Source organism: Vipera berus (assembly GCF_964194415.1).
Source record: "Vipera berus genome assembly, chromosome: 1".
NCBI lineage: Eukaryota > Metazoa > Chordata > Lepidosauria > Squamata > Viperidae > Vipera > Vipera berus.
Genome location: NC_138202.1, coordinates 303,016,949 through 303,029,748, shown reverse-complemented (window position 1 = coordinate 303,029,748; position 12,800 = coordinate 303,016,949). Strand labels below are relative to the sequence as shown.

At 37.9% G+C, this 12,800-nt stretch overlaps 1 protein-coding gene across 1 annotated transcript in view; it reads right to left on the bottom strand.

Moving 5' to 3' along the window:
• PLB1 (phospholipase B1) overlaps window positions 1-12,800 on the bottom strand; it is a gene marked incomplete at its 5' end in the record, with an annotated part of 112,955 nt that overhangs the window by 40,527 nt on the left and 59,628 nt on the right. The window contains 9 exons of the mRNA XM_081317282.1: window positions 132-213; window positions 1,917-2,017; window positions 3,308-3,373; window positions 5,125-5,205; window positions 5,745-5,796; window positions 7,450-7,558; window positions 8,640-8,683; window positions 10,407-10,480; window positions 12,294-12,352. Coding sequence (XP_081173408.1) covers window positions 132-213; window positions 1,917-2,017; window positions 3,308-3,373; window positions 5,125-5,205; window positions 5,745-5,796; window positions 7,450-7,558; window positions 8,640-8,683; window positions 10,407-10,480; window positions 12,294-12,352 — 668 coding nt within the window. The remainder of the gene's footprint in view (window positions 1-131; window positions 214-1,916; window positions 2,018-3,307; window positions 3,374-5,124; window positions 5,206-5,744; window positions 5,797-7,449; window positions 7,559-8,639; window positions 8,684-10,406; window positions 10,481-12,293; window positions 12,353-12,800) is intronic.

The window sequence follows — 12,800 nt, the reverse complement described above, 5'->3', positions numbered from 1 at the left end:
GACATGGTAGCTTTACGTTATATAGTACATAACCTTCAAATGTAATGTATAATGTTATTTTAGAAACAACGTGACAAGATTGTATAGGAGACAATCCACAAAATGGCAGTCTTGATTCATGGCACGCCTACCTGATAAGCTTTGTTTGCTTCCTCCATCATCACAAGGTCTGAGGAGCCTTCTTTAAGGGAAAGAAGGCAACTGCACTGATCTCTGTGTATGAAAATATAGGAAGAAAAGGCATATATGGAACAAACAAACAAACAAAACACTGATACATCCAGAAAATAAATAGTTCCTCTACTAAGGAAGCAGATATCTATGTACTTCTTTTCTTCAAAGAAATATGATATTTTTAATAGTGGTCTCCTCTTAATGATGAATGTAGGTAAAAATATTATTAAAATGCAAAAGGTTTCAGTTCTAGACATTTTTATTCCTGGGCTTATCCTTTTATGAAGCAAGAGTTGCCAGAAAAGCAATATGCTCACAGAATGAGTACACAATCCACCTTCTCTCTTTTTCCCCTACACATTGAAGACTTTGTTGTGTACTAGTTATTTTCTAGGGGCAAGATGTGGGGAAAGCCAGGAAGTGTCTTGCTGCAAACACAGGCAGTTCCCCACAAGGGTATCCCTGCCTTTGGTCTAACAAAAGTACCTGAATACCTATTATTTAGTTGTAGGTCAGCCTCTTGAGTGTTATTATCAACATTTTGCTTGTTAATTGAAATCTAGAGTACAAAACTTCCCTCTAGTTTGGAATAAGGCTGCAATTTCTGTAACTTACATAGCAAAAGCTCAACAGGAGGCACCAGCAGGTTTGTGGCAATCCAAAATAAAAAGACACCCCTCCCCCCAATTCTTTAGAACAGTGTTTCTCAACCTCAGCAACACTTTAAGCTGTGTGGGCTTCAACTCTGGCTGGGGAATTGTCAGAGTAGAAGTCCACACAGCTTATATTTGCTGAGGTTGAGAAATAACAATCTAACAGGAAGAGGATCTCAAATCAATTTAACGGGAACCAGATGTGTTCAGTGGCCATTGAATGCTAAGGAGGAGTAAAGCCAGAAGAAAAATTGGGAAGAGGGAGAATGTAAAGTAAGGAAATGCAGAAGAGTAACACTTAGCATGCAGGTCTCACTTATGCAAGAGAAAAGTGAATGAGTGAATGGATCCAGATTGTACTGGATCCAAAATACCCATTTTAATCACAGGGAAGACCAAGTACAGTAATATCTCAGGTTTATTTTTAAAGAAATATGCTGAATTGTTATTTAGCAGAGAAAATAGATCAGCAAAATGAGATGTCATTGAATTTTAATGTAGTCTTATGTGGGATATTTTTCTGTGTTATGTTGGTGGTAAAGTCTATGTGTAAGCCTTAGTATGTTGCAATTCTTGTTTAGTCACTAAACTTCAGAACTAGTTATTGTGAGGTGTTCTCACAATGAATCGTTAAAGGTGCTTCCAAGCAAAGGCATCACGCAGAGATGCAATCATGTTAGCTTTATTCATGATAGATCAAAGAGAAAGAAATACTTGGCATGAAAGCATTCATGCCTGCATGTGAGAGAGAAATAAAATAATGGAGAGCAAGCTAGCATTACATGACTAAAATAGAGGTTAGGAGTAGAGATAGAACTAGAAGCAAGAACTAGAATCAGAACAAAGAACAGCCCCTCGTGCAGAGGTATTTATGGGGGGTCTTGGCCCCTCCTTGACCATAAAACTCTCTCGCCAATGGGGCTGTGGGTCTGGGACCCTTGGCTCATCAGTGGAAGCAAAGAAGCCTCTTTGCCTCCATCTGATGACCCTTTTGGGGAACTGCCAATGGCTGGCACTAATCATCTAACAGTTATTGGATACTTAGTGGTCTTTATATAAATTAATAGCTTAGAATGAAGAGAGCCTTACTCTGCTAAGTGCACAGCACATGGTAATCTGCTATCTAGAAACAGTTGCCTTAAAGGGAGAAGATCCATCACCTCCACCAGGTTAACCAAAGTTTTAGGTGCCTGAAAAGAAAAAGGAGTTAATTATCCAAATTGCATTACATATAACACATCTGCTCTACAGTATAGTAGTTTCAAAGCTGCTGTCAAATTTAATTTACAAAGATGATCAGGGGATTGGAGGCTAAAACATATAAGGAACGGCTGCTGGAATTGGGTATGTCTAGTCTAATGAAGAGAAGGACAAGGGGTGACATGAAAGCAGTGTTCCAATCTCTCAGGGGCTGCCACAAAAAAGAGGGAGTCAAGCTATTCTCCAAAGCACTTGAAGGCAGGACAAGAAGCAACGGGTAGAAACTAATCAAGGAGAGAAGCAACCTAGAACTAAGGAGAAACTTCCTGACAGAACAATTAATCAGTGGAACAACCTGCCTCCAGAAGCTGTGCAGGCTCCAACACTGGAAGTTTTTAAGAAGAGACTGGACGGCCATTTGTCTGAAATGGTATAGGGTTTCCTGCCTGAGCAAGGGGTTAGACTAGATGACCTCCAAGGTCCCTTCCAACTTTATTATTGTTGTTGTTGTTACTATTATTACCATTACTATTATTATTACTACTATTATTATTACTATTATTACCTTCCATCAGGTTTCACCAGATTCCTTTTGCGTTCCCTTCACGTTCCTATCTCTGCACTGACATGTTTTTTACTCCATTATATCACAGATAATGGAGTTACAGCCCAACCTATCTGGATGGATCTGGTCGGGAAGGATTAGGACCAGAAAATAATTATTCAGGTCAAGGAGATTATGCTAAGTTCACCTCCTATTGATTTTAGCAAATAACAGTATTCATAAAAAAAATTCTGCCTCCCTATTTACATTTAATTAAATTCCATTAAACATTGAAATATATGATTCCCTGGCTTTGTATTTTTTGTCTGTATGCAAGATATCTTTTTACTGTTGTAACTGCAAAATCACATTTCCAAATCCTCTCCATCTTGCCAGATATTCCATAAAAATGCCATAGGATAACCCAATGTAAAGGAGACTGTAAAAATAAAACATTAGGATTTGTATACTAGGTCCAAAAAGCTCTTGTGATACATTTATAAGTGTATTTGTAGTACTCATTTTGCAGTTGACAATACAAGGAAGAATTACATTACTTTATTACAGCAATAAAATGCCACTTGAGCGTCAAGAAAATGCAGTCTCCTTGTAGATGGAGTGACATGTGGCCTCAGCTGAAAGTGTGTGACTTACAGCTTTTGAATGAGAATCAGAAAAAAGTAGACAATTGTGTAAGACAAAATGAAAAGATGTTCTCTGTGCAACCACCACCTACCTCTGTATGAAGCAAGTCAAGCGCTTCTTGAACATGATTTGAAAAGTTTACCGCTGAATAGTGGTTCTAATTGGGAGGAGACATGAAAAGAGACTGTTACTGATTATAAAAAAGGAAAGGTCAAGTGAATTGTTGCAGCTTCTATGAATTAAAATATGTGATCTTGAAAGTTGACTCTCTACTGGAAAACATAACATGGGATTCATGTACAGTATTGTACTGTAACTAAATCAGCAAATTATGCAGGCAATAATGAACTATTATGACCTAATTAAAAGCTGTGCTAGAAAGACAATGCATGGTCTTAATCATCTGAATACCTCAATGATTGTAAATAAAGCTAGTCCTTGACTTATAACAGTTCATTTAATAACCGTTTGAAGTTACAACACTGCTGAAAAAGTGTTTTTCACACTTATGACCGTTGCAGCACCCCCTTGGTCATTTTATCAAAATTCAGAATCTTGGTAACTGACTCATACTTATGACGGTTGCAGTGGCCCAGGGGGTCATGTGATCACCTTTTGTGACCTTCTGACAAGCAAAGTCAATGGGGAAGCTGGATTCACTTAACAGCCATGTTACTCACTTAACAACTGCAGTGATTCATTTAACAACTGTGGGCGTAAAATGGGTCAAAACTCACTTAACAAATGTCTCACTTAGCAACAGAAATTTTAAGCCCTGTTGTGGTCATAAGTCGAAGACTACCTGTAGGCTTATTAAGTCCTCTCAAGCATTTAAATGTTAAAGTTGCCCATCCAAACTTTTTGAAAGAAACGTTATAACGACTTTCAACAGAATATCTTCCATGAGAGGGCACCTGATTGTACAGGCTTTCATTCTGGAGAGTGGGGGACGTAACTACATTCAGTTTAGCAGAGTTAAAATGTTTTAGATATTAAAGGAATGGCAGGGAATGGAAAGAGTAAATCACTTAAACTAATTTGTGCTCAGTCCTCAAAGGTTAGAACTGTTACTATTTTTTGTAAGGTCAGAGACTTCAGTTTACGGAACAGCTCAAGATATACCAACTTGGCAGTTCTTAATTAAAGGAAAAAATGAGTCAAAGGGTGGGCAATATTTTTTTTAACTGAATTCAATCAGTATATTTTTAGAGATTAGCTGTCTACATTTTTTTTAAAAAGGCTCAGTTTGTATATTTGAAAGCAAAAATACATTTACTATATATTTCATAACAAGGAAACAGATACTATAAAGTCATTGCTGAAACTTTCCAAAGTTTAAAGAAGAAAATGCCAGTTATTCTCTTTTCATAATGGTAAATGAATACAGAAACATTGGCTTGATACCAAGAGGTATATTACGCAAATTCTGAAAATCTATGAGATTCCCTAATTTTCTTTTCTTGTTCTAGTATTTCTGGAACTAATTTGAGTTAGCATACTAAGGACGGCTGTCCCCATTTTCTTACTGTGCAGATCTGGCACTTTTGAAGCATCAAATTAGCCCAAGAGTGTTACAGAGTGAAGAGAGAGTTTATCAATTAATTGCCATGGTTTTATTGTAAATTACAATCAAACCATGTCCAGAATAAAATAGGCGGGGTGGAAAAAAAGTGATCACCTTTTGGTTTACACCTGAAGCTTTGTTCTCATCCTAGAAAAATACTTCAGATTACATAATAAATTTTCTATTTGGTATTAATATACAAATATTGTCACAACCTCCAAATGAGCTCTATAGTCATCAATAGGCTATTCAGTTATGGAATGTTGTCTTTTCTAGTACAAAGTTGCAATGTTAATAATTCCCCATAACTAAAATATTGGCTTAGAAACATTCCAAAAACTTACAATATCTTTGCAATAGTTGCAGAGATCTTGGATTCCAATGAATATTGTTATGACCTTCCAGACAGTGTCGAATTTGGCTTTCTGAATGAAGAGAATAATACAGTATATCATTTCTGGTTTATCCATGCAAATATAAGGATATCAGCCTACACTTTTAAAAAGCAATGTAATGTGATTCTGAATAAATTGCAAAACTCTCATGTTTCACCGAATTTTGGGCTGCTTGCTAAGCATATAATTCACGACTTCATGAGAGAGAAATACTATCTCTTTGACATGTACTTTTGATATGTATAATTTGAATCCTAATCTATTTCTTTGTAGTAGTATCTTTAGGTAGCCTTATTGAAATTATTTCTTTTTTTTTTTAATTTCCAGAAAGGCAGGATAGATTGTGAGAGTTCTTTCATGTGTACACCTCAGGTGAATGCCAGGTAAGGAGCCCCCAATAGGTGGAAGTAGAAGAATCTACCAAGCTAAAAACCTAAATAGAAAGTGGAACCAGATATGAAAAGCCAGAAAGTTAATGGGATTATTTGATACTCCACTTTTCACCATATGGGTTTAGCCATCGTGCAACAGTGACAAATCAATGAGTTCCTTGAATGTTGCCAACCTACCAAATCATTTTTCATGATTTTTACAAGACGCTTTACTTGATCTGGTAGATCCCTAGGGGGGGGGGGAAATAAGAAAAAAAGATGAATCAAGATAATAGAGAACCAATGCCTGAAAACTTACCTAAAATGACAACTCTTTTAAAAAGCAACAGTAAAAGCAGAAATATGTACACAACTGTGGCTCCCCCCCCACACACAATAAAGCATTGTGAAAAGACTAGGATAATTGCACAATGCAAGCATTGTCTGGAAATCCCCCGGGGAACATTTTTAATATAGTATCATCCTATATTGCTTTTGTTTACAATGGGATAAGCAAAATAGGGATTCATTGGCAAAAGTGGTTGATGACTGATGTCTAACAGCCAGGAGCTTCAGAATCTATCCAACCAGAACTGCCTCTGTGAATATTTGAGCAAGCTGCTCTTAGATTCAAGGTAAAGTGCAAAGTCAGGTGGCATTTTGCTTTCAGTTGTGCATAAAATTTAACAGTATTAGAAATTACTGTGTTTTGGGGAGGGAAGGAAGGAGGCACAGCTTGAAAGTTTAACAAATAGTGAGGATGCCACCTGATTCTTGAATTATTACAGCTACTGACTGAAGCTATTATACAGAAGCATCTTAATAGTGATGAAAAATGGAAGAGGAGCTAACCCTTTGCGCTTTTTAGGAAGTCTTAGAATCCAAAGTGAGTTGTTGGTCTGTTCCTTGATTTGTTCTGTTTCATAGATTTCCCATACATAAGGATGTCCTGATATTTCCTGGAACAGCTTCCCATCAGTGGAGATAAATAGTTAACTTTGATAATTCCTATATGTCTATTGGGTGAAAATCTAGGAAATATATTCATCTTTTTTTATCTTTACTGGCTAACCTAGAGTGCAAATAACTTCTAGCAAAAAATCTTTAAGAGTTCATGGACACTGTAATAATATCAGTGAACATAACGGCAGCTTATTGAAAAAAAGGGGAAAAAGGGAACACTTATTTTTCTTCATTTCTTTCTCAAGTGAATACATATTAGGGAAGTCAAGAGGTGTCCAGGAAATAAACCTTTGCATTATAATTCCAAGATAAAAGGGTTAGATAGTATTGATGTGCTGTTCCTTTCATTTATTTTTTTTGTACTGTCCCAAGACAACTTCCACCTCGAAGTGGATCAACAGCATCCAAAACTGAAGGGACATGAAGCAGAATTTTCTGCAAACACCTCTCACAATCCCTAGCATTAAGAATACAATAGTAATTTTTTTTAATAAAAATAATTTTTCTGACATTTCATGACATTTTCAGTCTGTCACTTTGGTTACTTCACCTTGCCAAGGTGAAGTAATCCTGCAAAGATGAGTGATCAGCCAACAGGGAGCCACTAGGAGTGTGAGCTATTTTTTCTTACAAGAAAGCTGATCAAGATAAACAGATCGCTGATTTTCTCTCATTAGATGCAGGAACACCACATTCTGTTCTTGTTTGATCAACAGAGAAATCAATGAGGAAATAAGCAACCTGAAGCAGAATTACTGGAAACAAAAATGAGACCTACCAGCCTTTCTAAACAGTGCTAGAATAAAAACCATAAATTTGTAAACAGAAGCATTGAACAGAAAGTGCTTTATTCCCAGCAATTCTCTCAGGAACACTGGGAGAGAAGAAAGCAAATGTGTGTGTACAATTTTTATATATATACATATATATAAAAACATACCTAGCCTGTGCTCCTGGAACTGCCTGATTGAGAAACGCATTTGCCTCAGTAAATTCACCAATACCAATTGAATAACCTGTGAGGTTAGCATTGAATTCACGAAGGATATCTGAAAGAAATGGCAAATCATGGAAGAAAGAAATTCCAGGGACCTCTTTAGAGGAATATTTACTCAACTGTTACTAGATATAGTGATCTGTTCTTCATAGGACTAGCATTGTATCAGACCAAATTAGCTATAAATTAGCTCACTATAAAGTTGTTGACGTAAAAATCTTGTCATATGTCCTTGAAGTCTTTTCAACAATATACTGGTACAATGGCCTTGTCCCCCTTACCAGTATATGACTAATACCTCTTGGGGTATGTCTGAATATCAGAAACCACTTTAGAGATCACTGACCAGCAAGAATATTCCAGTTCTTTCCCAATCTTACTGGAGATGCCAGAATTGTTCCGAGGTTGGTTGTATGCAAAATGTGCTATGCTAATGAATTATAGCATCTCTCCTATGTTTCCTAAAGTAAACAATGAGATTACTGGACCGCAAAACATGGATACATGGAGGGTGAGATGTGAGATGCTGATACAAAGAAAGGCCAGTGGGTATCTCAGTTGCCTTTAAATGCAATTTGGAAAAAATTGTATATTTGGAAAGGCTTCCTGGCTTTTGCATCCCTTGTTCTGCTGTTCATGTTGGAAAGAGAAAGGCAGTGTGAGTGTGTGTGTGTGTGTGTGTGTGTGTGTGTAGGCTTTTTAATGTTAGGCACCTTATTCACTATTATTGTAATTGGAGGTATACTATATACTATTGCATTCAGGGGGAATACAAAAGTTTTGCAGGATAATAAAGCAGACAAGTATTGGAAGATTTCAATTTAAGAATAAATTATTTGTTAATTATAATTCAAATCCTCCAAATAAATTGACCATCTATAATAAAAGCTTTCAAAACAACCCATCTTATTCCTATCTACAGATAAGATTATATTTTGATTGATCAAACATTCAGAGCCAGGTATCAATGCCAAATTTTAAGAATAACTCTGACATCAACTGCAATATTGAGTTCTATGCCCGTATTGTGTCACAGGTTCCATTCTTATTGAATCACTTATTCTTAACAACAATACAGAGGGAGCAACTGCTATTTTATCATAGTACAATTGCAGAAGCCAGTCTTGACATACTTGGTAAAGTTGTTACATTCTTTAATGAAGCATCTCCTCCAATGCTGCAATAAATAAATAAAAAAAAACAGAAGAAGAAAGACACAAAGCCCGTTAGTATAAAATAGAACTGGTGGCAAGCACCTTCTTTTTCATGAAAAATGCAGTTTAGGTAGCACGATCACTAGAACAAAGAGATGCTGATATAAATAGCAGGGAAAGGAAAGGATGGAGAGGACAAGGTACATTCATGTCTGACACGAACAATCAGACCCACATGTGAAGAATTTACATTACTTTATTGCTCAATGCCTGTTTCACAGCAATTTTCCCAGACTGACAGTTTGCAGCTGGGCTAGACTAGATAAGGTCCAGCATGGGGGGAGGGGGAGAGGAGGGGTTGGACCTTGCTTTCTAGTGCCTCTGTAATGATTTCAGACCCTCACTTGACTCCTCCTCCTGGCATGGCCAATCTCTGACAATAAATGAATAAGTGTTTATGGAATATTAATGCTTGTATGATCTGAGCAAGAATTGAATTTGCTAATGCTAAATAGAAATCCTCACATAACATGGCCAGTGGTTTTTTATTCTAAAATATACCCAGATTTCTATAGAACAAACATAACCTTTATTTTGAAGGAATGGGCAACTTTTTAAACTTTCCTTGGCATAGCAGATCCAGCATAGCAATTATAAAGAGATTCAGGAGTTAGACTTCCTTCAGAAAATTCCAAAAACTGTAATCCTACAGGGAAAGGCATATGGACTCGTAGTATTCTCAGCATATCAGCAAATAACAGCTCTGAAGATTTTTGAGGTGTCATCTCAATTAAACCACTTAAAACTGGTATTATTTTGCTCCATAGATATACAACACACGGTGAAACTTTAAAAATGCAAGATGAATGATGTGGCTCCTTGCTGAATGGTTTAATGTTGTTTCAAGAATGTTCAGAAATAGCCTAGTTGAGTGTATTTTGGTCTTCTGAAACAGCATTCAACCCATGTTCAACAACCGTTCCTTTGATAGATAACAGGCACGCAGAAGCAGCATGGAGGGGAACGGAACAGGGCTCTTGCAAAGTTTTTGCTCTGCATCTGTTGCCTGATGGGCAATTTCTAAACATGGGTGCAAGGCTGTTCTGAAAGGAGGTGAACCCAGCTGACAGGTAAGAGTCATAGACGGGTATATGGGGCAAAGCAAGGGGAGGGAGGAGCAAATCCAGGATGAACGAGTTGCATTCCCAACCATGGTTGAAAGGAAATGGAGTACAGTTCATAAATAACAAACAGCCTGACAATTGCAGTGGCCTCAGACGTGTCCTGGCAGTGATCTCATCAAGGCCATACTATAGCTTTAGCATTCATCTGTGAGTCCATTGCAATAATAAAAGTTATAAAAACAGGATGAAGGCAGTGTTACAAGAAGCATTGGGAGAATTACCCCCTATTATATCCTGGGTCTCTCTTAGGTGCTACCATCTGTTAGCTGGATAACTTGACAGGTGGATAAACCTTCTGTGCTAAGCATTTATCTAAACTGGCCCCACTCCAGAAAGAGAGAAGGACAAGTGCTTGCTTTCCCCATCAGCTATAAAATTAACCCAAGGGATCCCATCAGTTCCTGAACTCTCAGTAAGCAAACAAGAACAGCACCATCTGCTGTGTTTGTTATTGTAGCAGAATATTATAGCAGAATATTGTAGCAGACTTTTCTGCTGGCTCAAGGGCAGATGGATAACACTTTAACCACCCATGACTTGAGCCCAAAGACAACAAACGTACCTCCAAGCCAGACCCCGATATTGTGTATGCATATCCTGCATATCATTTGGTGCTGATCCAATTCCAATGCCAGCCTGTCTCAGAAAGAACAGAAAGAACGATTTCACCATTTATGTATTTTGTGTTTTCCTTTTTTTATTTGCTCAAATAAAACTACCCCCTTAAGTCTTTGGCACGCATGACGTGGGCATCTGATCTTTTTAATTATTTAATTATAATGATATACATAAAAGTGTGAAATCCCAGCTGCCAGTTCTTTAAATATTGTTAGCCTTCATCTGCATCACGTTCTTCCCAAGAATCTAGAACAGGGCTGTCGAATTGCCAGCCCGTGGGCTGGATGCGTCACATGGAAGCCATGCCCACCCCAGCTCCAGCAAGAGGAAAAAAGTTGTGATAAGTCACGACACGTCACATGACACGGCGAGTTTGACAGCCCCAATCTAGAATGTCATAATGTATACATATAGTATCTGTGAGGATCCAAGCAGTGAGGTCTTTTGTAATTGACGAAAATTTTGTCAATGCACAGATGTTCTTAAGTGCAGTCCAAAACTTATTATTATAATTGGTCACACAGCCAGCCACTTGTTTAGGTGGATCTGGCATTTTTTTCCACATGTCATTATTATTATTATAAGCCTCCCCTGCATGACATTTTAAAGGATCTGAAATAGTGGAGGCATACACCATGTCCCATCAACAAGATTTATGGATGTACAAAGTGGTGTTTTGACCTGTTATAAGCAGGATGCAAGATTAATGGAGCAATACAGCAAGTAATTCATCAAGAAATGATACACTATCAGTTCAGTGAGCTCTTGTATTACTGCTGTCCCATTATTTATTCAATGAAGCTGAAAAGAGAGAAGTCAAAATGGGGTTGCTGCATATGTGTAAAGGTGCAACAAAAACAGAGTTTTTCTTGGAAGCCCATAGAATGCAACAAAGAGACAAAATGAAGATGATTGGGAGAGGTAGCAGCACAATTGAGATATGGGTGCCCCTCACGTAGGCCACATCCACACATTTTCTGCACTGTGTTGCCCTCTCATTCTGGAACAATCAGGAAATCCTGCCACCTTAATTCTCCTCCCATCCCACCTACACAAAATGAGCACTTAGAATACACCCAGAATAACTGAGCTACACCTTTTTCATAAAGCTTTAATACCTGACATTCTAAGAGCTATGATCCTTCATCCTAACTCTTGCTATGAACAATCAACTTTTAAAATTGTGCATTTGGAAAAACAACAACACACACACACACACCCCAACAACTTGATTTTGGTTTTTCCTCACTGTCAGACTCTGCCATGCTTTATATTAAAATAACAGAGGTGTTTTGCCACTCATACCAATAGCCCAGCTTTGTTCTAGTTCAGGGAGTCAGGGATAAAATAACAGAATGATGAAGTTTCCCTTTAGAACTCAAAACAGCTGCTATCAATGTCTGGTTAAATTACTTAATGAAGTGATTAAGGCTGTCAGGTTTGTTGAAAAAGCCAGGCTGGGTTTACATGAAAACTTGAGCCATAATGATTTGATTCATACTGAGTCAGAGAAAAAAAAAATCTCATTAGGGCTGAGAGTTATGATGAACCTATAGCAGGGGTGTCAAACTGCTGGCCTGTGGGCCAGTTGCATCATATGGATGCCGTGCCCACCCCAGCTCCGGCAATGCAAATAAAGTTGCAAAACTTCTCGACACATCATGTGACACGGTTAAGTTTGACACCCATGACCTAAGGCTACATTTCCACAGTGGGAGCGGCCTTTGCCTCTCCCAGGAGCTAGCACATGAACCTGTACTCTGTATTTAAATAAACAAAGGGAACCACAGCTTTCCTAGGAAAAGAATGGCAAAAGAACCAGGCTTCTTACAGTCAAGGAATCTCCCAAGGCAGCTATTACTTGCACATCAGCTGGTTTTAGGCTATGCACTGTAAAACAAAAAGAACAAAGAAAAAAAACACATTGCAATTAAACCTCTTGCAGAAAGCAAGAGGTTCCTGCAAAAGGTTGCTAATTTCAGCATAAAAGCTTTATTCATAATTTTGTAAGACATGCCTTCACAATGTCACCTTTGTTTCACCCCAAGTTCTCTACAGAGTGAGAGTGAATGTAATGGTTCCATTTCAGAAGATGTGTACTTCCTTCACAATCAGTCTGTGATGCCTCTATATTAATGCTGGTAATGACTCCATCAGATTCTGTGTCCTGTCAGATGGTATTAGCCTTTTGAGGTTACTCGGGGTAGGCCTCTGGTTCCTGAGCACCATTTTCCAGGGCCATTCTTCTTTTGACACAGGAAACGCTGCTTCTTTCAACCTACGTTTTCCCTTGTGCCAAAGAGCTATCTCTCACCACTTCTTCCGAACATTTATGTTA